General features: G+C 41.1%; 1 protein-coding gene across 1 annotated transcript; it reads right to left on the bottom strand.

Moving 5' to 3' along the window:
* Positions 1 to 7,167: 7,167 nt before the first annotated feature.
* LOC139464049 (cytochrome P450 3A8-like) lies at positions 7,168 to 25,030 on the bottom strand. Its single transcript, XM_071245574.1, has 14 exons — positions 24,884 to 25,030; positions 20,576 to 20,663; positions 19,849 to 19,901; positions 19,098 to 19,194; positions 18,574 to 18,690; positions 17,847 to 17,935; positions 16,287 to 16,438; positions 12,962 to 13,098; positions 12,380 to 12,473; positions 11,959 to 12,116; positions 11,640 to 11,728; positions 10,751 to 10,888; positions 9,175 to 9,325; positions 7,168 to 8,551 (listed from the first exon to the last, which is right to left on the bottom strand). Exons 1-14 carry the CDS (start codon positions 24,955 to 24,957, stop codon positions 8,474 to 8,476), a joined length of 1,515 nt encoding a protein of 504 aa, XP_071101675.1. The 5' UTR covers positions 24,958 to 25,030; the 3' UTR covers positions 7,168 to 8,473.
* Positions 25,031 to 26,235: the final 1,205 nt, after the last annotated feature.

The following is a 26,235-nucleotide window of genomic DNA, read 5'->3' as shown; positions in this document are numbered from 1 at the left end:
GTTCATTACCCTCTTTCGGTAGTTGCTCGTTCACTCCATACCTTGTTCCTATTAAGTTTGACGGTGCAGCATCTCTCACAATCTCTCGTTGTGGATAGTGGAGAAAACGCGCAATAGCGGGGCGAATCCGGGAAGGACGATGTGGTCCGAGACGATGCACTTTTTCAAACACTATCTCCTCTTCCACCTTCAGTTTGTCTCTGATGAAGGTTCTCAGTTTCTCTTCTGTGTTCTCCTGATCCTCCTCTTCTATACCACTGAATAGCAGATTGTTTCTCATCCCCCTCCATTGTAGATCCAACATTTCTTCCCTTGTATCATGCAAGTTATTGGGTAGTGTATCAATACAGTGTATATTTGTTCCTATTTCCTCTTAAAGATCCGCTGTTTCTAATGCTTGTTTCTTTTCTATTGCTTTTGTCAGGTCTTTTGTCTGCTGTTGTTCTTTTACCTCTTCATAATGTGCGCTCATAAAATCCACACTTTCTTGGAGACGTTGAAGCTTGTTATCAGTATTCTCTATTGTCTGTCCCATTTGTGAAATTTCAGTGTTAATGTCACGCACTGCAACTTTCCACCAGATCTAGTTTGTCAAGTTTAGAGAGAACCAAGTTCATTTTACTTGTCAACTCAAGCAGTTGATTTGCCTGGGGTGTTAGATGACCAAACCCTTGGGGGGCCACTTGACTATGTGTCGACATGTAGGGTAGGTAGTGTTGGGGTGGGGTCCACATCCTGTCATGGCTGGGGACCGATTGCACTGGCTGTGGTTGCGGTAGGTCAATATTTTGTCCAGATAACAAATTCAGACTCTCTGATATGACTCTACACACATCACTCACTTCTGTGTCTTTGTTAACATTTTCAATGGCAGGTGTCGGAGATTTCGCGCACTTTGTTTTCGTTGTTTTAGTATTTTCACACTTTTTCTTACTTTTATTCGTCATCAACGTTCTGTACAATTGTGTTAAATGTTCGAAAGACACTCACTGTCTGAAATACTGAGTTGGAGAGATCTTCATGACACTAGTATTCGACATGTTTTGTTCTTCAGTGATGATGTGTCAGCTGTTTGGCCGCCATCACGTGTCAATCAAGTCTGCAATCTTCTGCCATCTGTCTTCTCTATTTAAAGGGGCAATTACACGGTACAACTAGTTGTATGCAATAAGTTGCACGAACAGAAGTTGTATACAACTCGGCAGTCACACGGTGTAGAGTTGCATACAACTCAGGTCTTGCGAGATCTCTGACAAAAAGCTTGTGATTCACTACATTATCGCTGAAATCTTTGTTGCCGAGTTAATGTTCAGACGCATAGCTCTGAAAAATCAACGCAGTGCGAGAATTGCGGTCGGGAGGTATTGGACCAACCTCTCACTTTGCAATTTAACGGACATGTATATTATTGAATTTTTAACCCCATGATGGAAACTTAAAGACTGGTTTGAAAAGCAAAAAGTGTTAAATGGTGTCCAAGTTTCTGTTTTGCTAACGAAAAAGCCTCTAAAATATGTAGCCACATTTGATCGTACATAGATAAAGTACAGTGCCACAAAATGTTTTATTTGACAGCTGTATGTAAACTGTGAGCCATCAAAATACTGTCATCTATCCGAACAACGTCATGACAGATATATTAGAATTGTAAGATTATGTATAATGTGACACATTCGACACGAAAACGCACTTGCTTTATGTTTCCGCTACATGATGTCAAAACACTATGGCGGTGTCCACATACACAAAGACAAAAAGGTTCATAACTCCGCAATTCTTAACCTTAGTCATTGCAAAACTCAGTATCTGTCATGTCCGTGATGAGCATCTGCTTTGGCTCAGGACAATACATTCTAGTATATTTTTGTTTATGTGTATCTACAAAGTTCCCACACAGCTATCGATTTTAATAACCACATCGGTTCCTTTTCTGGGACATCGAATGATTGTCATCCAAAATGTCCTGAAGACATAATTCAGATTTTTTTTATAATATAGAAGAATGACCTATGAAAACCCTGAAAGTGTCCTTTGGCCAGTTGAAACCATATACTTTTAGCTTATTTCCAACTTTATAAGAAACGTTACCACAAAAAAGTAACAGTATATTACCACTTATAATCGGTCATAGTATAGAAAATTTTGATTAAAAGAACAGAATGTTCGGCTTTATCACTACAACAGCTCCACAACCACACACCCTAACCCCACCCACGTGTGAATAATTATTGTTCAAATCATGGTTTCCCATATCGATTCATAGAAAATGGCTGCCAATCGATCACACCATATGAACTGTAAAACGTATCTAATTAAAAGACAGCATAGCGTCAAATAGAGGAAATATGGTATTGATATTGGATATTTTGGGCGTTGGCTTCTTCCTGACTGCTTTGATGATGACATTAAACGATTTAACGCAGGGATATCTTTTGCATACAGATGAAATGTTTATGAAACTGTTAGGCAAAGGTTCTCTGGTGACCAAAATCAGAACAATTTAAGCTATTTCCACATTGAAACAACCGACAATGAAAGCAAAATATAACAGTTTAAAAATTGTTTGAAAAAACTTTATTCATGACAAGATGTTGTTTAAAAACCTTTTTGTGATAGATATTCGTTGCCATCTCCGTCAACTACCATCATAAGGATTTGAAAGTCCATAACTCAGAAAACACTTGTCCATTCGAAAATCCACGAAAACAATGTCCCGACATAAATTGAAGACAAACTTGATGAAATGTATTTCAGAACACGCACAATTAAGAAAATCATACACGACCCACTATTTCTGGGCCATGTATGTCTGATTCCATTCACACTCTGGCTTGGAATCCATGAAATCTTGAAACTGACAGGTCACATCATGCAGATACTGAGATAGGCCCTACCTCGTGACAAAATGTCCGACTCATAGACCGGCTAAAAAGTGGCTGTTCAGTCACACTCAGTTCCATTGGTACCAGCAGGCTCAATCATTCCCAGTAAATCACAGGTTAATGTTGAACCACATCATAGCTCGGGGTTGTCATCTTGCTTGGTTTAACTTGCAAAGGAGAATGTAAACACAAGATTGTCAGCCACAGCCATTGACAGCTGCAAGGTGTGAGTAACCGTGATGTAGGTCAAGTTCTGCCACATCCAAGTTCGGGGTGGAGAGGCATTATTTTGATGTAATCATTATTTACTGGGGGTGATTGCTAACTACCTAAGAACACTTACACATGTTAAATGTATAGTAGAATGGTAATTCAAAAGGTTTGTTGTAGAAATGTATTCGTTTAGCATTTTAAAACCTTTTTCTACAACCTGTCACCCCTACAATAGAAATGATGGCATGTTAGATTTCCAAGAAATGACCGCTCTCACAAAATTCCAAGGATTGACAGTCAATCCACAGTGTGCAACAGTGTACACCAAGTTGGTAGAAATTAAAACATCTGTCTTTGGACTAAGTTTGTAGTGTGATTTGTCAACTTTTTTTGAAAAACTATGTGGTTTGAACACTTATTTTGAATTACTAACGACTATGGAGTTTTTAATCTTGAAGCCAAGTAATAATTGTTACATATATAACTATTGTCTCGTTGACCACTTTTCAGAATGTTCTAAGATTGCTGAAATGTGTGCCTGTGTTGTTACGCATTGCAACAGAGCGCCGTTTTCAATGTTGCCGTCATGGTAGAGTGGAGATAAACCCACAGGTCTTATCTGAATTTGTTCAAAACATTGAATATGTTCTTTCACCTATAAACATGTTCTTTTTGCTGTCAACTGAAACTTTATCGAACTATAGCCAGCATACAATCAGTCTGTTTTGTACAAACACAACTGGGTTTGTTTTTGCATACCGATCGCAGCACCACCCCTAAGGTGGTTTGGTATACATTGGGAGATATGAAGAAAGTGTGCTGATTGCTATGTCGGTTTAGTTTACGAGAAAATCCTCTTAATATTAATCCCTGCATATAAAAAATGGCTAGCAGAGGAGGAAATACAATCTGAATAGCAAATTATCTAAGAAATGTGACAAATTAATCCAGGCAAACAACTACCATTGTTTAGCCCATTCCTGTAATGAATATCTAGTCCTCAAGTAATGATTTACCAGTCAGAGTAATGTGTAAAATATTTTATTTGAATCATAAAATCCCTTTACAGTATCTCTATATATTTCGGGACAATGTGCATCTCCAAAAGCACCGAAACCAACCCTTCCCCCTAAAAACAAGCAGCAATATGTTTAGATACTAGATAATATTGGGACAATTACATTCCATGGACCAGACTCAATCACGTTCCTCCTTTCCCCGCCCCTCCTCACGTGGCACGATTAACAGAGCAATTCAGTTAAGACCGACACCATGGCAAAACCCCTTTGCAGTACCAGACCATAAACCAAGAGCAACGCCAATGAACCCTTTCCATGATCATAAGACATGTCTGTTCAAAACTGAGCCCATGTTACGATTCCAACTACATCACAAATAGTGATGATACGAAAATGAATTGTTTGATAGGCATTTGTGTGAAGTTGAAAGGCTAGACCAAGACTATTTCATTCCATGCACCTTCTATGAGCCCATTAAGCAGACGCTCCGTCTCCTATTATCCCTCTTACGTACACTTCTTGTTGGCTTCTCTGCCCATCATGCAGTTACAATACTTCTGTTGTTATTCTTAACCCAAGCATGCTAATCTCTCCCATGTAAGTACACTGTGTTACTGTTAATCCTACACCTACTGTACCATACATAATTATGTACCTAAAGACATGTCCATTCCTATTCCTGTTTTGTACTGGATTCCAAAGCTCCATCAATATCACACCAAATCTGAATCAGTCGATCGGCCAGCAGCTTTCGTTGAGAAATATTGAATGTTGATTGAGAGATCTGGTAGCTGTGATTGGATGATCTTGTGTGAAATTTGTTGATGTTTTCAAATGGACATACATTGAGTAAATTAAAACTGACAAAGTTTTTTTCAAATATTTAGTGTTGTCCTTTTGAACAGGATAACTAATCCTGATTGTGACCATGGCAATGTTTTCGAGCAGGTGACTTTTGGCGCAGGACTGGGGTTGGTGTGTTTAACTTCCTGTACTCGTAAAATAAACTTGCTACGCTAGACAAAAATTGTTTTTATTGTAGCCTTAAGGCCAGACTGTGCACACGTGGAAATGTAGTGGCTTTTGAATGCCTGCTAGTTATTTGTGTATATATTCATACACACAAATACACACACACACACACACTCAGACAAAAAGCCTCAATGTAGAATTGGCGAATTGGGTAGAGTACCACTAAGCATAAACGAGCCATACCATAATGGTGTAAGTATGTATTACTTAATCCAAAGAATAAGATTACACCATTTACTTTTGAAACGAAACAAACTTGGTCATATTTATTCCTGGCTAATATTTACTTCTCTCTGATCATATTTCTAAACCTTTACTGTTTTTGGAACTGGTTACCACACCTACCAATAGAAACAGGCCTATGAGAAACTATATCACGAAAACAAAGGATATGTATATTGTGTGACTAACAAGTAATTGGTGACGAGTTCCACTATTAATTCAGCTGTAATACACCTTTACCCTTACGTACTGAATGTGTTAACGAATACTAGACACTCTGGCCAAACATAGTTAAATATCGTAAACTGTTCACAATTAATGGCAAAGTAAGTACTTAAGAAAACTGTCAAAGTTCCCCAGACATTTGAATGCTATACTGTGACGTATTCTACAATATTGACATTTGCAGGTGACCTCGCTTAGGTGAACACTACCAAGCTGTCCTGCAGTGTGTGTGTGTGTGTGTGTGTGTGTGTGTGTGTGTGTGTGTTAGGGGAGGGGAGGCGTGATTGCGTGATTGCGTGTGGTGTGTGTGGGCGTGTGCGTGTATGTTGTATGTTTGTGTGTGGTGTGCGCGTGCATGCGTGCGTATGTGTATGTGTGTGTATGTTTGTGTTTATGAAATAAACGACGAGTAAGAGTTTTCTTTCGTATCGTTTTTCTGTCTTCTCCCAGTCCGCAATAAGCGGCGACCACGAGCTGGAATATTGCTACTTTAAATTACAAACAAATATAGAAAACGTTAGGCGATTGTGTTTTGGGATGGTAAATATCATGTTTTATGAATATCCACAATGTATTTGCGAGCTAAATACATAGTGTTTATTCCTGATATACAATACTTTGTATATATACCATATCATTGAATATGAATATTGACGAATCAGCAAATAATCCTTACCACGTCTAAGCTAAACTGCTGACAATTTTCAACACAATGTCAGTATATTGTAAGCACTTCTTTAAATGCTTATAAGAAAAGATTTCATTTGTAAATAAAAGCAACAAAAGCATAATCATAATCACAAGAGAATACTTCAATTAAAAGTATCTTGTGTGATTCCGACTATATCATACGCATGTGTTTATGAATCACTATCAAAGAGAAGTAGTCAAACTTCCCAGATAGCTGGTCTTGTAATGTCACATGAAATGTGAGATGATAGGCACGTGCTCTCTCCACATATATAGTCAAGCTAGGTTCCAGCCCTTTCTACACAGTGCTTGACCAGTCCAGTGTCACTAGAACATCACAGAATATTCCACATGTTTCTATAACGTTTGATATCCATCGTTGCTCTTCCGGGAGTTTCCAGAGAATTTAACATCTAAATATAATAACTTCCTCACCACCGCTTACTTAATAGTACCACATTCAATAACTAATCATTGTCCAAACACAATGCATTGAACTTCTACTGAATCTCAACAGGAACAATGTAACACGGTCAAAACCATTGTTCAATAATAAATTACACTGGCATAAAACTAAAGAAATATGATCTGCAACTCTTTTTTCGAGAAAATGTTATTATTCAAATTCAACATTACAATACTGAATATTATTTTCTCTCTTTCTCAACACGGCCTAATGTTAACCATATTTTAGATGTGCACTGGAACAAAAGGAATACACTTCACTATACAAATGTTATCAATATCAATAATGCCTAATACACACTCCGTTCTTCACTCTGATAACACAAATATTCATGACGACGGTTTTCAGTCAGCACAAGGAACAGACAACTGTTTTGGTTTCATCATGTTTATTTTGTTTAATTCGTTTATAATGCAACTTGAACAATAAACAACCAGCTAGGCATTAGGGTCCGGGAGCCGCTTTAATGTTAGTTCTGACTAGCCTTAAGTCGGCACATTGAACTCCATGTTTGGATGTTACAGGATAATAAGAAATCTCCCAGCCTAGATAATAAAAGGTGAAACCATGCATGAGGATTGAAACATGGTAAAAGACGGTAGGGGGTTACCAATTTAACATACATTCTCATAACCTGAAGCCTTGTTATATTGTGATATCCCATGTATGCATCGCCTATCCAACATCCAAAATATTGGATTACTTCCCCTGGAAGACCAACATGAAAGGCCCCGCCTCTACCGAAGGCTTCGGTCGGGCGAGAGGGGCGCGTCAGTTCGGCCAAAGGCGGGTAAGACGGGCGAGCCGGCTCGGCTTCGGTCGGGCGAGAGGGGCGCGTCAGTTCGGCCAAAGGCAGGTAAGAGGGGCGAGCTGGCTCGGCTTCGGTCGGGCGAGAGGGGCGCGTCAGTTCGGCCAAAGGCAGGTAAGACGGGCGAGCCGGCTCGGCTTCGGTCGGGCGAGTGGGGCGCGTCAGTTCGGCCAAAGGCGGGTAAGACAGGCGAGCTGGTTCTGCTCGGCCACACTCACTACACTCAAATAATGAACATATCTACTCGGGAGCAAAGTGAGGTGTGTTATGAGATGCTATGGCCTATCACAGAGTGGGCGAAACGGATTAGGCAAAGATAATTGATTTTATTAAAAATTATGGACATATATTATATGTAAGATAAACACGTCACATATATCTTTATGTAGTATTAACATTAAGTAAGTATAACTATCTGGCATACTCCGTGCAATTCAATGCACTGACACTAGAATATGCATTACCATGTTCCTATTTGGAACATGGTTGTATTATATCACATCACAATTCACTGTCACACATTTACCTAACATCAAATCAATTAATCGTTATTATGCCATGATCTATTAGAAAATATTCTTCATAATTTCTCAGAATCAGTTCTCTACACGGCGAATTGCAGTGCACTATACGACTGGGCCACCAGTGACCCCTCTTCATGATACAGTTTTTTAAATGATCCAATAGGTTCTCTACACGGCGAATTGCAGTGCACTATACCACTGGGCCACCAATGACCCCTCTTCGTGATACAGTTTTATAAATGATACAATAGGTTCTCTACACGGCGAATTGCAGTGCATTATACGACTGGGCCACCAGTGCCCCCTCTTCATGATACAGTTTTATAAATGATACAATGGGTTCTCTCCATATTATTGACAATGCATGAGCTGCTGGTGACGGTCTGCTTTGCTCAGCATCTGGCAGATAATTTCAGTCTGATATCCTTTTCTGTCTGAAGAAGGTTGCCTGTCGTAAACGTCAATACTTCCTGTGAACAAACAAATGTATGAAAAGTAGTGAGCGTTCTATACGTTGACAAAAACCTAAATATTATGACTGAGTTTTTACGAACATGGTGATATGAACAGCACAATATCATTATGCCATCTTGATGAACAATAAATTGAGATAATTAAGATACGCAAAATTACCCAAAAGACGTACAAAGATGGTACTTGTTGTTACCTTGCCATTCATTAAGGAGCTAAAGCAAGGACTGGTTGGTTCGGAGTCAGAATACTGTGTCTGAGTGGGGTATTCATGTTACACTGCATCATTGTATCTCTGTGAGCTAGTATTATCAAGCCAGCATTAGTCCGGGCTAGTACAAACACACACACACTCACACACACACACACACACACGTTCTTACACCTCGCTATACAAGTGCAACAATCTTGGACGCGACGTTGGACCCCATGTTACCTGACCTCACTTCCTTTACCTCTAATGTAGCCTTCTCATTTTTGTTTCATGTGACATGAACATTAAAATATTTCTGGTTTCGGTGTTTTGATTCCTAATGCTTATGATGATGATGAATATGATGAATGTTAAGATGATAAAGACGACTAAAAATATGATAATAATGAATACAAGACTGAATTGTACCTGTGTGTCTGGCATACGTTCAAACTTCACAGTTCTCAGAACATGAACCAGGGCTATTTTAACCTCCACCAGCGCTAGCCGCATCCCAATACAGATTCTAGGACCATATCCGAAAGCAAGGAAGGACAGTGGATTGGACTTTTCATCATGTCTGAAAATTGCAGTAAATGAAATAATGTCAGACTGCGGGCTGTGTCGGACAGATATTATATTTTAGTCACATATCTTTCTTTATCATTTAATGGGTAGGTTTTTCAGCAGGATAAAGCCAACGGATAAAAACGATATTCGCTGGGGTCATATGCGGACAGAGATGCAAATATCAAAGGTCAAGAAGGGACTACTTTCAGTGTTTATAAACAAACATGGCGTCGCCCTCGTCATTCGGCGATCGAGTCAAAATTAACCATCGGGAATCTGGATAAACTACAGGGATAATTGCTATAATTATCAAAAGAACAGTCTAATATACTGAAAATCAGAGTCTAACTGTGACGTAGCTAAGGCATTTTATAAGTTCTGACAACTTTGGCGATATAAATTTCGAAACAATTTTTTGAGGGCACGAGGCCTAGCCAAGCGGGATCAGTAGCCATATCTGTGCTTGTAGACCTCTGCGGCTAGAAACCTTCTCCACAAATTAAAATAGTTGGGTTTGGCCGAAATATGTTTGAAATGTTTCCTTGTTTCGTTTTGTCGCTGTGTGTACATCTGACTACACTTCTTAACGTTATGACAGGACAGACCGACTGTCATCAACGTCTGACCGTGGCCGTGACGCCTTATAGACTAGGGTTAGAGTAGCTTCCCTTTGACAAAGGGCAGTTATTCTAGCGGACAGACCAATGGATTGCCGCGAAAGGCAATTAAAAACAATTGTTGTTTTGCGTATTTGTTGGTTCGCCACTGTATAAGAAACAGATTTCAGTTGGAACTATATTGGCTACTGTCACTGTCCGACTGACACATCACTTACCCTGTGACGTTATAAATATTAATGCGCGTATTCCCGGAAAACTCGCAATGTTTCGGTAATGTTTGTGAGAGGGAAATTAAAGAATTACAGAATTAAAAAATGACATTATATGATAAAGAGGTTATCACGCTTGTGTGTTTGAGGATGGCATATATTCTGTATTAGGAATAAACACTATGTATTTAGTTCGCCGAGGCTCGCAAAATACAATGTTTATGCCTAATGCAGTATATTTACCATCCCCAAACACACTCGCTTTATAACCTCAATTTATATTCAATTCTAAAATCTTAAAATCTTTTTCTTAATCTTTGCTAACACAATATGATTATGAACTTTGGTATTCCTACAAACAAAGCAGACTGAGCTCAGAAAGGGGGGTCTGTTTTCATAATGATGGATGCTGACACAAACTGTTAATAGTGTCCATGTGTGTGTCAAGGTGCATGTATGTGTAGACAGACAGACAGGCAGGCAGACAGACAGACGTGTGTGCCATGTCCCACTGCTAGTTTTAGGGTGGGTGAGCAGCTGTCTGGTCTCTTCACGCGGAGAGTCACTACGGCAATATCATCAGATACATCTGATGGATAGCATTACCTTTCTGGTTTGAAGGACTCTGGATCCTTGAAGAGCTGAGGGTCTCTTTGCATAGCGAATGCAGGTATAAAGACAGTTTGACCCTCAGTGATGTTCAAGCCTTTGATCTGAATATTCTCAGAAGCTCTGCGATGTAATCTGAAATAGACGAATTATGAATACGCATTTGGACTTCTGATGTTGTAATGGGGAGAGATATGTTCTCAATATCGTATTCCAGTGCTCCAGTAATGTTTCGTCGGACACGTGTTTATCAAGCTTATCCAGGAGTGGTACAGATCAGTTTGACAAACGCTGAATGTTGACCATCAGTTTTGGCATATATCTACAGCTGCATTTGTGGTACTATATTGGTGAAATATGTCCGTATCATATAACAACTGCATTCAAAAGACAAAGACAAATCTGTTGATGGCGTAACCCTTGATATGAACTTGGCAGTGACCTTAACCTTATTCCTTAAGATGCATCAACTTGTACGTGCGGGAACGCGGACCTGTGCCTACCGCACAAGTTAAAAATCAGGTGGAGTTAAGCAACGTTGGTCGCAAAGAGTACGTGTAGTTGGTCAGCTTAACTTTTGAGTGTTTCTAGGGCTTCCGCCCTGCCCCACACTGAAGCACGTGTTCGTTCGTCTGTTGCCTAACGCTGCACTCAGCAATATTCCAGCTATATGACAGCGGTCTGTAAATAATAGAGTCTGAACCAGACAATCCAGTGATTGATATCATGGGCATCAGTTCACACAAATGGGATACGATGACATGCATCAACCAAGTCAACGAGCCTAACCACCAGATCCTGTTAGTCGCCATTTACGCCAAGCATGGATTGTGGAGACCTATTCTATACCGGATCTTCACGGGTCTTGTAACTGTTGTACACGTACGCAGTAGCTGGCGGGTAGAGTCTGAGCGTCTCGGTGATAACGTTGTCCAGATACTTCAGTTTCCCTATGTTGTCGTAGTTGGGTTCCTCCTGGGGAAAAGAAAACCTCTTTCAACAATCGGACATCTGTTCCTGAACAGGTATACCTATTATCCTGCCCCAAGGCTCTAAACACTGGACTGCAACTTCATACATTCTTGTTCTTATTAGACAATGATAATAAATTGCTTGAAGCGAATCTTTAAGGAACGCACGTGTTCTCATATTATATCATATGGCTAAAAGGGATCATAGCTATGCACCGAGGTGTTGATACTGACATTTCCAAGCATTTCTTTGATTTCATTATACGCCTTCTCCTGTACATCTGGGTTCATGGCGAGACTGTGCGACGCAAAAGTCAGTGTCGAAGCCGTTGTGTCGTATCCAGCAATGAAGAAAATTATCCCTTGGCCAACTATTTCATCTGTTGATAGACCTGCAAAAGTCGTTTTTCACAATAGAATACACAAACGAGGTTATGTCACTGTTAATTATGTTTGTTGGTTAACGCCACACACAGTAAGATTCCGGAGATAATTTGCTGGTAGACAGTGAATAATCGTGTCGTGTCAACCAAACCACTGACTGATAAAATGAGCAACGATGTTAAGCAATCAACTAAGTCATCAATCACCCACCTTGTGAACTCTTTAAAGCCACGTTATCACACAATTCAGTGCAGGGTGTGTCTGTACTCACGTTTGACTGTATGTTTCGCAGAGATCTGACCGTTTTCGTATCTATCTGTCTCTACCTCAGCGTCCACCATAAGCTGCAGGAAGTCGACTCTTTGCTATAAATACGAGAAGAACAATACTTAATTTGATTCAAGATGTCATAAAATCATCAAAGGAAGTCTATTTTCATTGTTCTCTTAGAATCTTATTGTTGATATTAATGTTCATAAATCCAATATAGGATAAATCAATGGATAATTTAAGTTATACCTATTTGCCACCTGGCTGCTGCATTGAAGCGAAAATCATTATTAGCAGCCTGTGGAATAGTATTACGGGATAAAAATGATCTACAAATAGTCATGGAACTTATCTTAGCAAACATTGCTGCTTCTATGTGGTCAACACTGCCATCTATTCCTTACCAATAAATATTTTGAATACATATCTTTACAATACCTTCTAACGACCAGTCACTTTGTTTGTACACAATCCGGCAAATTACAATTAATCCTACAAGTATATGACCAAAGAATGACTTTATTATGCATCTCAGGGCATGGTACATGACAAAAATGATCATTTACCATAAGTGATATCTTACCTCTCGATGTTCCTTTGTGTCGTTTTGTCGTTGTTTGATCATTTCCGAGACAGTCGTTTGAAAAAAGGTAATGGCTTTTTTTCTAAAGACTCCCAACCCCAGCTTGGAGACGAACCACCCAATTGGAGGACAGATTCCTGTACAAGAGGAAATCGAGCGAATTTCTTTTTAAGGCAGACATGTGAAGGTTGGTTGGTTGGTTGTTGTTTAACACCGCACTCAGCAATAATCCATCTATATGACGGCGGTCTGTAAATAATCGAGTCTGGACCAGACAATCCAGTGATTGACAACCACGCAATTGGGATTGATGACATGTATCAACAAAGTCAGCGAGCCTGACCCCCCGATCCTGTTAGTCGCCTTTTACGACAAGCATAGTCGCCTTTTATGGCAAGCATGGGTTGCTGAAGACCTATTCTACCCCGGATCTTCACGGGTCGACATGTGAAGGACATTTCCAAATTCGACGCTTTAGTGACAAAAATTATGTCCGATGCAATTCCCTACTTTGACTTGTGCCACTTGTTTCCGTGATTTCTTTTAGGTGAACACTTGACTTGCTTTTGCATGTGTTAGTGACGGGTATCACTGGTGACGCAGGATACGCTCACCTATTTGCGAGCACCTGGTATCATCACCATTTGATAGTGATTCATAAACACATGCTCATGATATAGTCGGAATCGTACAATCGACTCTGCTCTTGACAGATATTTCTTATGAAAGGCTTTGCTAACTTTTGTTATGAACGTGTGTTTGAACAATATTTATCCCGACGTGACAAGCTTTATGAATGAGGAAAGCCCAAAGATATACAAGTTTTACCACTACCACTATGATGAAAGTATGAGCAACAAATGACTCTGCTAAAAATAGAGTTCATTGTATTATTCTGACTGTATCTTAAGCATTTGTTTATTAATCATGTTTATTAATCAATTTATTATTTATAGACGTCCTAGAATATATTTTGGTATGTTTCATTGAACCTGTATGAATATATATATACTGAACAACAAAAGTTCCTGTGACATTGAATAAGATTTAATGCAAAGTTATGTTTTTTACCAAATCTGAAACAATTTCGGTTTGCAACAGATAAAAGACTCCTGTAGGTGTTCAAATGGTTTAATTTGCCATATTGACTTCTGAAAATGCGTGATTTCATAAAAAAAAAAACATGAACATTCCAAAATATCAATTTACAAATAAATAGCGTGTGTGTCCACCTCTGGTTGCGATGCAAGCAGCACATCTTCTTCTCATGGAATGGACCTGGCGTCGCACAAAGTCCTGTGGGATATCTGTCTATATCTGCTGGAACATGTTTCGAAGTTCCTGGAATGTCTGTGGAACACGTGGTTGACGTCGAAGGTGCCGATCCATCTCATTCCAAATGTGCTCGATTGGAGAGATCAGGGGAGCAAGCCGGCCAGGGGATGACATTCACGTTGTTTTGTTGAAGAGATTCATGAACAAGTCGAGCAATATGAAGACGGGCGTTGCCATGTTGAAAGGTAATGCCTGGGCCATGACGATGCAAAAACGGTAGAACAACAGGGCCGATGATCTCGTCGCGGTAGCGCTGTCCATTGAGATTTCCTTCTACCACTATCAAACGGGCCCTCTGTCTTGCTGTAATCACACCCCATTCCATAACGCTGACGCCCCTGAACTGATCTTCTTCCATGACACAATAATTGACGTAACATTCACCTCGACGTCGGTACACTCGAATCCGTCCATCGCTGTGGCTGAGGTGAAAACGAGACTCGTCAGTGAATAGAACTTGTCTCCACTGCATGGCCGTCCAGCGTAGACGCTGTCTGCACCACTGCATACCAAGCATACCAATGAGTTTTCTGAGTGGTTGTTGTCAGCACGATGCTTTACAATGCATATGGAATCCCGTTAACGCACATGTTTTATCCCCATTCTTGGGTAGTGAAATGCAAGGGGCTTGCATGAAAGTCAACTTTTGCATGGAATGCATGCTCTTCTGTAGCAGTTGCGTTTTGTTGTTCGAATCCAGTTGTCTTGTCGATTATTGGTTACGCGTGGCCTGCCACTCAAAGAATGGTCTCTGACTGCATTCGTCTGTATTCGTTTGTTGCCAACGCTGCCATAAACACCAAATGGTGTTAAATTGTCTTGCCACATCACGTTGACTCGATCCTGCTTCAAGCATACCAATGAGTTTTCTGAGTGGTTGTTGTCAGCACGATGCTAAACAATGCATATGGAATCCCGTTAACGCACATGTTTTATCCCCATTCTTGGGTAGTGAAATGCAAGGGGCTTGCATGAAAGTCAACTTTTGCATGGAATGCATGCTCTTCTGTAGCAGTTGCGTTTTTGTGACTTGATTCCGTACATGTACTACAATATTGAAAACCAAACTTTACTTGTTTGAAAAATACACTAAAATATTGGTGTCACGGGAACTTTTGTTGTTGAGTATATATATACAACAGATGAGTCGGTGTCACGGGTCTCCCCTCTATTTCAAGCTCACGCGTATATCAGTGGAAGGGAATTGCCAATATGCCCACAACTCAGCATTATCAGATCACCAATAAGCCTGAAGTTTGGCCTTATTCCAGTGTTTCGATTTTGCCAATCCCAGCAGAAGTTCGTATTTATTTGCATATTGAAAAGGATGAGCAAGAAGAGCTCATGGGAATGCCTACTTCTTGCATCAATGTCCTTTACCGAAATATGACTCAGATTTATAACTTCAGAACTGTCTTCACTTTTGACAAGTTGTCTTTTGAAGACTTTCGAAGATAGGGATATCGGTATATCTGTGGACAAATATCACATGGGTAAAGGGATGATCTGTTTCCGTCAGTTCGTCGTGTGTGATAGTGATGTATAACGTGAACAAATCAAATGTTTGACAATTTAACTTTGTTCTTTTCTCAGAGTTACAAAAATGTTCAAAAATGTTCATTGAGTTTTTGAGAATCCACATGGTCATGATTCCATTTCTCTCAAATATTGTCTTTGAATTTAAAGAAAGTCCTGCCTTAATTGTATTAAGGATTAAAGTTAATCTTTGAGACGGAGAAATGGTGGTACAATTGCTTGACCCTATAAGGGTATTAAGGTGAAGTGAGGTGAAATTGGGTTTAACGTCGCGTCCAAGATTATTGCACTTATATAGCGATGTTGTAAGGATGTTAAGGGTTTGAAGTCAAGCCAAAGATTGATGCTAATAACGCGTGGTTTTGACAGATTCCTTCCACAGTTAACACACTGGCCTGAAATGTGTTGGCTGTTGAATGAAAAGTATTTTGTCTTTAAGAAGTGTGCAACGTACCTGCTACTATTGGTAGTAGACCTCTTGCATTTGATCGTGACAGTATCACCTTCGCATTAGCCACAAAAGGGTTGTTGAAATCGTTTTGAGAATCAACCTTGATACCAAAGGCAGTCCGTGTAATGACGTCCATGGTGTAAGCTCCGAAATAACTGAAAAAGATTATCGTGTTCTTCTTTCTCATATAAATGCTGTGTTACACAAAGGGACATTCGGTATGGTTTCTTCGAGACATTTTGTTCGCGGAAGAAGAATTTGCTTTCATTTACTGCTTCAAAACAAACAATACCTGCAATATCAACAAATTTCGGGATGTCCAGCGAAAATCTGGAATAACTGGTCTTTGATGATGTTTGATGATACTTGGTTGTCAATACCCTCGAATGTGGCGCTCTCGTTCGTCTCTTATAATTTCTAGTTCAGGTTGGTAAATCAGTGGTTTGTTTGCTTGCATGTTGTTTAACGCCGCACTCAGCAATATTCCAGCTTTTTATGGCAGTTTGTAAATGATCTAGTCTCGACCAGACAATCCAGTGATTGAAATCATGAGCATCGATCCACGCAATTGTTTTTTTGGTTGGTTGGTTGGTTGTTGTAAATAATCGCGTCTGGACCACACAATCCAGTGATATACATCATGGGCATCGACACACGCAATTGGGATACGATGACATGCATCTACCAAGTCAGCGAGGCTGACCCTCCGATCCTGTTAGTCGCCTCTTACGACAAGCATAGGTTCATTGGTTGCTGAAGACCTATTCTGCCCCGGATCTTCACGGGTCGTAAATCAGTGGATGAGAATTGGCTATTTGATGGCTATTGACATCTTGGCAAAATTACCTTGTTCTGACTTTGAAAATGCGACCAGAAATTTCGATTGAAATTCAAAACGGATCATGGATCTACCCATGGGGATGCCTACGAGTTACCAAAATTGTACATGGACTTTTTCAATGAGGAAGACCAGCAATTCAAATATTGTTTTCTCAGTAAATTTTAGATGGTATTTACTTTTATTTTTGACAAATTGCCCTATGATTGTGGGTTCGAATCCCGGTTCGCCCCGATTATGTTTCTAAGTTTGTCAGCACCATACCCGTGCTCGTGGGTTTAACCGAAGTGGTAAACGTCTGAGACTTGCATCACTTCGGGCTTTCCTCTCACATTAAGCTGACACGCCGTGATATAACTGGAATACTGTTAAAACCGGCGTTAAACCCAACTCATTCACTCTAGGGTCATCACGCAACAAATGCCCCATCAATTAATGAATGAATTTTTCCCTTAACATTTTTATATGGTGTACGAAGTTGAAAAATCAACTGCTTTGAGAGAATTTAACATGGTTCTGTTCTCAGAATGCCAAACAGCAAGCAAATCCATTGCGTTTTTGAAAATCAACATGGTATTATTTCCACTTGTCTCAAACTCTACTTTCTCTGAATATAATGAAGGTCGTTCCTTGGTTGTATTAAGGATTACGGTTGATCTGTGAGACAGGGAATTGGTGGTTTGGTTGCTAGACCCAGCAGTTTGTCATGTAAACACAATACTCACTCTTTCATTATCACCCCTTCCTTTTTCGTGAGGGCTTTATAGAAGTTACTTGTCAGAGTCGTTGCACAGTCGTTGATGGCAGCAGCCATCTAGAAACAAAAGAGACAACACACATCCCATACACTGGTGTTTTTGTTGTAAAACTAAACAAGTCAATAAATGGGACAGAACATCGAGCTAACGAGATGCACGAACACGTTACACACCAATAAAGATTGGTTGGTTGGTTGGTTGGGTGGTTTGTTATTCAACGCCGCACTCAGCAATATTCCAGCGATTGATATGACGTCGATCTGTAAATAATCGAGTCTGGCCAGGCAATCCAGTGATTATCATGCGCATCGATCCACAGAATCGTGATCGATGACATGCATTAACCAGGTCAGCGAGCCTGACCACCCGATCCCGTGTCTAAGGACAAGCATAGTCACCTTTTGCGGCAAGCATGGGTTACTGAGGACCTATTTTACCCCGGATCTTCACGGGTCACCTATAAAGGCTAGAGGACCGGTCCGGGTCAGATGTGCACATGTTTGTTGTTGTTATTACGCTACACTCAAAACAAACCACTGAATGACGACGGCCTGTCTGGACCGGACAATCCAGTCATTAACACGTTATCTACCAAGTTGCCGAGCATAACCACCCGATCCATTACGTATCCTCGCACGACGAGAAGGTTACTGGGGAACTATTCTAACCTAGGAAGCCAACTCGAGTGACTCGCCTTTCTGAGTTTGCCGCCGCTGAAGCTAGGGGTGATTATACCTCTCACTCTCTTCCAGTCGGAATCGTCCAAGAAAAACACACTCAAATTTAATGGGAAGGTCACAAGTGGGACTTTCTGGAAATATATAAAGGACATATTAAAGTGAGTGAGTGAGTGGGTATGGTTTTACGCCGCTTTTAGCAATATTCCAGCAACATTACGGCGGGAGACACCATAAATGGGCTTCACACATTGTACCCATGTCGGGAATCGAACCCGGGTCTTCGGCGTGACGAGCGAACGCTTTAACCACTAGGCTACCCGACCGCCCCGGACATGTTACAATGGACATGTAACACTAAACTATAATATGCTCACTATCAGAGTTCGTGAGTTTGGTTTGAATATCGCGTTTAACACAATTTCTGTTACTCATGACGTGCCACCAGAGGATGAGATATTCTTCCTTTATACTACAAACGTTCAATCGTGATTACCCTTGAAACAATATCATGAATAAGCTACTTTAACATTTTGTTTACCATCCGGTTCCTGAAAGTGTTGAAGCTCTTGACAAACACCTCCTTAAGAATGTCCAGATCAGATATAACTAAGGCTGGCTTTCTTCCCATGAATATCCTATGGTCAAGAAACAACATAAAATCATGCTAAAACATTGAATAAGAAAACAGAAAGTTGCACAAAACATAACATGTTCGGATACGGATGTTTTGCTTTTAAACAAATAATTCAAAACATAACATTTAGCACAGTTTTAGAAGCACGTGGACTACTTGTGATAAGTGTGTTCGGGGGCATCACGAAAACCCGGAAGTAACAACTGGATAGAGTGAGTCAATGTTGTGTCACGTGTCACGTGTGAATGCGCTGTGACGGGCAGCGATATTTCAGCTATCATGGCGGCCTGTTGGTAATTGTGTATGAGCCAGGCAAACCTGCAACGACACCGTAGTTACCAAACCTGACCACAAATCGATTTTAGTCGAATTAGGTAAGACATCGGCATATAAAACTGTTATTGCACGGCGCCATGATCTGTACTAAATTTGTTTTTGGTTTGAGAAAGTTAGATTGGGATAAAAAATAGATGGAAAGAAACTTTTGTCTCACATATGTAAAATGATATGTGTACATACGAAATACATAAATAATTATGAAAATATATTTTTTCGGTCACTACTTCCGATTGCGACGCATGTGAGTATCAAGGACAGCATGTCACTATCACTACATGTGCCAAGTCAAATCATGAGGTGTATGAGATGCACCTACCCATATACGTTTCCATATTGTCGGTTCCATTCTTTGAATTTGTAGAAGAAATCCTTTAAAAGTAGAAAGAGAAAAAGGTTTCTGGGACATTTCGCCTCCAATGGTGATTCTTTTTAAATGAAGGTACCATGGCAGTAAACCCTAACTGGATATGAAATCAACTGTTTTAAGATGTCAACCGGGAGAGTCACCCAACAGAAGTTGCTATCAGCAAGTATGTCCATATATTTTCTGCATAATTCCACATTGGTTCTCAATTGGCAAGAAAATATGTTTTATCATATTTTAAAGTAACATTTATTTTAGAGATCTAATAAAATTTCAACCTAATTATAAAGCCACTATGTTGCAAAGCGAATGTTCATCTTTCTAACGCCAGACATGAGATACTTATACATCAGAGTAGATGGGACCTGCGAATAGTATTTTCCTCATGTGAACGAGAGTTTCGGCAATTGCTTTTCATATTCTACACACAGACATCATGAAGGGACAAATATGGAAAGTACATTCTGTAATTTCATGAAATGCCTGATCGTCATTTCCTGAATGACCTAACATCTGTGTGGTTAATCAATTTACAATTATATCTCACGTATCCTTGTTGGTTGTTGGCAGAATTGCTTATCAGGATACAAAACGAAAGACGAAAAAGTGATAAACATTTTCCAACCGACTGTAATACATAACACGTATCAAGCAGTTAAATGTTTATATGTGAACCTACGAACGAGGGGGTGTTCCCAACAAGGGGATATGGTGCTGGTCCATGGATGCCGAGATTCTTGAAGTAATTGAAGTTCCAGGTTCCATATCTGTAACAAACCAACCATTGTAATACACGAAGCTCTAATGTCAAAGGATCTAAAGTTCTTGACACATTGGGGATGTAGAGGTCAAAAATCTTTAAGCCGAATTTGTGGTTTCATTGGGTACTCTCACATTTTCTGTCATCCATGAGCTCTCTTTCTTTCTTTGTTGTTTAACGCCGCACTCAGCAATAGTGCAGCAATATGACGGCGGTCTGTACATAATCGAGTCTGGACTAGAGAATCCAGTGACTGACATCATGAGCATCGATCCACGCATCAACCACGTCAGCGAGTCTGACCACCCGATCCCATTAGTCGCCTTTTACGACAAGCATAGTCGCCCTTTACGGCAAGTATGGGTTTCTGAAGACCTATTCTACCCCGGATCTTCACGGGGGTGTGCTTTCTTATTATGATGAAATCTGGCATGACTGTGGCTCGTGATATAGTCGGAATCGTATGATATACTTTGTTCTTGGCAGATATTCCTTATGAATGTGGAAATGGTTTTCTCATTTTATTTCAATCCTAAGGGAATACATACTTGGTGTGTTCTATCTACACACCAGAAATTAGTCTCACAGCCTAAACTCCACCTGAACACCGCCAGGCCTACAACGGACTTGGCACAATATTGACATAAACATGTACAAATACAGCAAAGTAAATACTAATGGTAGCTAGGGAAATTGAGACTTTGACAGTCTAGTAGCACAGGTGTTAGCTTGAAGGACTACAAGTCAAGAGGTTGCAGGTTCGTATTCCGCCGAATTTACAAATCTCTGTTTTCCTCAATGTGTTGTTGCTGTAGGACTGACAGTATTCCTCTCATACAGGAAGCTGACAATGAGATTATCTCTTATTACTACGACAAACACTTTGGGTTTTTTTTCAGTTGACATCCCCTGGACTTTTCAATTTGACGAAAGGAACGAGATGCGTTGACAAAAGAGACCTGACAACTGGACTGATGTGAATAGACAATTTGACTATTTGTCGCTAGTCACGACACTTTTGATGAGTCAATTTCATTCATATAGCAAGACAAATTGAGTCATATAGCTAGTCAGACTAACTAATTCAACTAGTCAAATTGATTCATATAGCTAGTCAGACTGACTAATGCAACTAGTCCGTTTGAATACTGGGGGCTAATCGTTTTGACTAATCTTCAAGTCAAATTGACTTTTGGTGTCATTTTCTGGACAATCAATTTGACCAGTTTACCTAATCAAGTTGACCAGAGGTTTTCCTTCAGTGGAATTAATGCAGAAAATGTAGATACTATGCATGTGGTGACTGTAATAAATCACTACATACATGTCTCTAAAAATACTGAGGATATTTTCTGGGATATTCGACTGAGCGGAACAGTGACAGTCGGTTTGTGAACAAGAATCGCTGAGCACTACTCGGGCGGTGTCAATCCTTCTTGAGCCCAAAACCTCGTTAAAATCCAGGTTAGAATTGGTCTTCAACGCTGTATGCTTGTCTTGAGAGGCGACTGACGGGATCAGTTGGTCAGACTTGCTGACTTAGCTGATGTATTTCAATCACTGGTTTGTCTGTTCCGTGCTCGTTTATTTACAGGCCGCCGTCAAACAACACACAAACACGAACCGACAGTTACAAAAACAGGACAAAAGAGGGATCAACAGAGTATATTGTAGTCCTCAATGTGTCGCCGTTATAGAGATCGATCTTCAAATCACAGGTTGTGGTTCGAGGACCGCTAGCCATTCGGATTTCCCGAGTCAATTCTTAAGTGTACATTATTGCAAATATGGGTTTAAGAACATATAGGCATGTATTGTTTAAAATGTATGTCAGAAACTAAAGCGACCAACCAGCAACACTTTTGTCACAATCATGGGCACAGGTGAAAGTTACACACTGTATAAAGGAATTTCTATTTTGTTTGCCTGTCTGTTGTATATGCGTTTATCAGAATCATGTACAATGAAATAGAATTTTCGTGATAATCAAAACGGGATTCAAAAGGATTGAAATTGTAGGTCATATGGAGCTCACTAGGGAGCCTTTGTTCTCGCCCCATGTTGTTTCTGTAGCCAGGTCATATGGGGCTCACTAGGGAGCCTTTGTTCTCGCCCCATGTTGTTTCTGTAGCTAGGTCATATGGAGCTCACTAGGGAGCCTTTGTCCTCGCGCCATGTTGTTTCTGTAGCTAGGTCATATGGGGCTCACTAGGGAGCCTTTGTCCTCGCGCCATGTTGTTTCTGTAGCTAGGTCATATGGGGCTCACTAGGGAGCCTTTGTTCTCGCCCCATGTTGTTTCTGTAGCTAGGTCATATGGGGCTCACTAGGGAGACTTTGTTCTCGCCCCATGTTGTTTCTGTAGACAGGTCATATGGGGCTCACTAGGGAGACTTTGTTCTCGTCCCATGTGGTTTCTGTAGCCAGGTCATATGGGGCTCACTAGGGAGCCTTTGTTTTCGCCCCATGTTGTTTCTGTAGCCAGGTCATATGGGGCTCACTAGGGAGACTTTGTTCTCGTCCCATGTGGTTTCTGTAGCTAGGTCATATGGGGCTCACTAGGGAGCCTTTGTTTTCGCCCCATGTTGTTTCTGTAGCTAGGTCATATGGGGCTTACTAGGGAGCCTTTGTTCTCGCCCCATGTTGTTTCTGTAGACAGGTCATATGGGGCTCACTAGGGAGCCTTTGTTCTCGCCTATGTGGTTTCTGTAGCTAGGTCATATGGGGCTCACTAGGGAGCCTTTGTTCTCGCCCATGTTGTTTCTGTAGACAGGTCATATGCAGCTCACTAGGCAGCCTTTGTTCTCGCCCATGGTGTTTCTGTAGACAGGTCATATGGGGCTCACTAGGGAGCCCTTGTTCTCGCACCATGTTGTTTCTGTAACCAGGTCATATGGGGCTCACTAGGGAGCCTTTGTTCTCGCCCATGTTGTTTCTGTAGACAGGTCATATGGGGCTCACTAGGGAGCCTTTGTTCTCGCCCATGTTGTTTCTGTAGCCAGGTCATATGGGGCTCACTAGGGAGCCTTTGTTCTCGCCCATGTTGTTTCTGTAACCAGGTCATATGGGGCTCACTAGGGAGCCTTTGTTCTCGCCCCATGTTGTTTCTGTAGACAGGTCATATGGAGCTCACTAGGGAGACTTTGTTCTCGCCCATGTTGTTTCTATAGACAGGTCATATGGGGCTCACTAGGGAGCCTTTGTTCTCGCCCATGTTGTTTCTGTAGACAGGTCATATGGAGCTCACTAGAGAGCCTTTGTTCTCGCCTCATGTTGTTTCTGTAGCTAGGGCATATGGAGCTCACTTGGGAGCCTTTGTTCTCGCCCCATGTTGTTTCTGTAGACAGGTCATACGGGGCTCACTAGGGAGCCTTTGTTCTCGCCCCATGTTGTTTCTGTAGACAGGTCATATGGGGCTCACTAGGGAGCCTTAGTTCTCGCCTCATGTTGTTTCTGTAGCTAGGTCATATGGGGCTCACTAGGGAGCCTTTGTTCTCGCCCAATGTTGTTTCTGTAGCTAGGTCATATGGGGCTCACTAGGGAGCCTTTGTTCTCGCCCCATGTTGTTTCTGTAGACAGGTCATATGGGGCTCACTAGGGCGCCCTATGTTGTGTTTTTAAGCCCGTCAGCACCACACCGTGCTCCTGCATTTCATCGAAGTGTCAAAGTGTTTTTGGTCGTTTTCTCGCGTCATAGGTGATACGCCTTGATATAACTGAAATGCTGTTCAATGAGGGGTAACATCCCCAATCTACGCGGGTTTACACAGTGTGCACACCGGTGTTTACTTTTATACCTCCAATAACGCGAACATTTGTCAGGTCCGTGAAACATCCAAGTTGAAATAGGTATTCAACAACCCGTGCTTGTCGTCAGAGGCGACTAACGGGATCGGATGGTCCAGCTCGCTGACGTTGTTGATGCGTAGATCGATGGCTATCAATGAATTGTATGGTCTAGATTCAATTATTTACAGACCGCTGTCATATCCCCGGAATATTGCTTAGTGCGGCGTTAAACAACAAACAGACAAACACTAGTCAATTCATCTCTTAACTAAAATGTGTTAGGAACTCGAATCACGAACATGGGATCTTTACTGACGCGACAATGACTAGACTGAGCAACATGCACATACATGACGACCTCACCATGCAGCCCGTTAGATTTACCGTGCGATAAGTGGTCCACCTAAAGCGTAATACATGTAAACCAGCTGTCTACTTACATATAGAGCAGCACAGCCGCCGCCACTGCCAGAAGCAGATTCAGCGGGACGTCCACTAGCCCCAAGATCTCCATGTTAAATGTGACGAGCAATATGCTGCGAGCTTTTTCTTTATCCCCAAACTACCAGAACACACCCCTTCTAGCACATCACGTGAGCAGGCCAGGTTCTAGACAGTGTTCGATGCAAAGGGTGCCCTACTTAAAGCGAGAGCGTGTCTCACGTCACAGGGGTCGCGCAAAGGTCTGAAACTGGGTTGGCTCACCCGCATTTTGTACACCCCCCCCCCCCCCCCCCCCCCCCCCCCCCAAGCACTGCTGTGAAGAACTTTTACAACGAACATTTGTTCCTTTGGAGGTGCATGTCTAGTCAAGACTTGGTTCCTATCACACTGAAATCGGTTCCTGTCATTCAGGAAATTTCACGTTACCTCGTGAAACTGTCAAGTGTCCAAAAGAGGGATTTTCGATGGGCCATATTAAAAAATTGGGCTTGGATATTTTGTTGCCGTTGTTGGTTTTTTTATGTCGGGTGGGTGGGTGTGGGGTAGTGAGGAGTCATGAAATTTAGATTCTTTTCTTTTAGGTTATGTTTATTTTTTATTGCAATAGCATATCTTATTTTCCCTGTTTTTTTATGTTGCTCATTAACAATATACAGGAACATAGCTCATAAACATACCCAACCTTTTGTTCATGTCAACCGGAAGTTTTCCCTACAGGGTCGGAACATTTCCGCTGCAAATGTTTGCATCTATTCCTGATGTTTTATCCGGGTCGGAACTAAATTTGAGCGGAACAGAAACATGTTCACACAGCACGAGAGGGCAGAAGCACTGCGCAGATCAGTGTGTCGCAATGACGTGAAAGCGTTCGCTCGTCACGCCGAAGACCCGGGACCGATTCCCAACATGTGTGCAATGAGTGAAGCCCATATTCGGTGTCCCCCGCCGTGATATAGCGGGAATATTGCAAAAAGCGACATAAAAACACTCACTCACTCACTCACTCACTCACTCACTCACTCACTCACTCACTACTGTAATGAATATTTGAACATGTGAACTATTTCAGAAATAACCGTATTATCTCCATTTTGGGGGATCTGAACTGACATATTTGAGAAGAATCCTAATGACATGAGAAACCTACATTGCATGTATCCTTGTTCAGGGGTCTCTATTCCCTATCATGTTCAGCATCGTGCAGGAAGCTGAGTACCCATGAACCCCAGCGAGGTGCTTCATGTTGTGCCTGCGATGTGTCATGTGAAATGTGGATGAGATCAGCCTTCTTAGCAGAACCAAGCACATAATAAAGACACAATAAAATCATGTAGTTATACGTGTGTCA

This window comes from Haliotis cracherodii, unplaced genomic scaffold (genome assembly GCF_022045235.1).
Source record: "Haliotis cracherodii isolate W230 unplaced genomic scaffold, xgHalCrac1.p SCAF_16, whole genome shotgun sequence".
Lineage (NCBI taxonomy): Eukaryota > Metazoa > Mollusca > Gastropoda > Lepetellida > Haliotidae > Haliotis > Haliotis cracherodii.
Note: the sequence above shows the minus strand (reverse complement) of the source record. Positions and strands in the feature narration are given on the sequence as shown.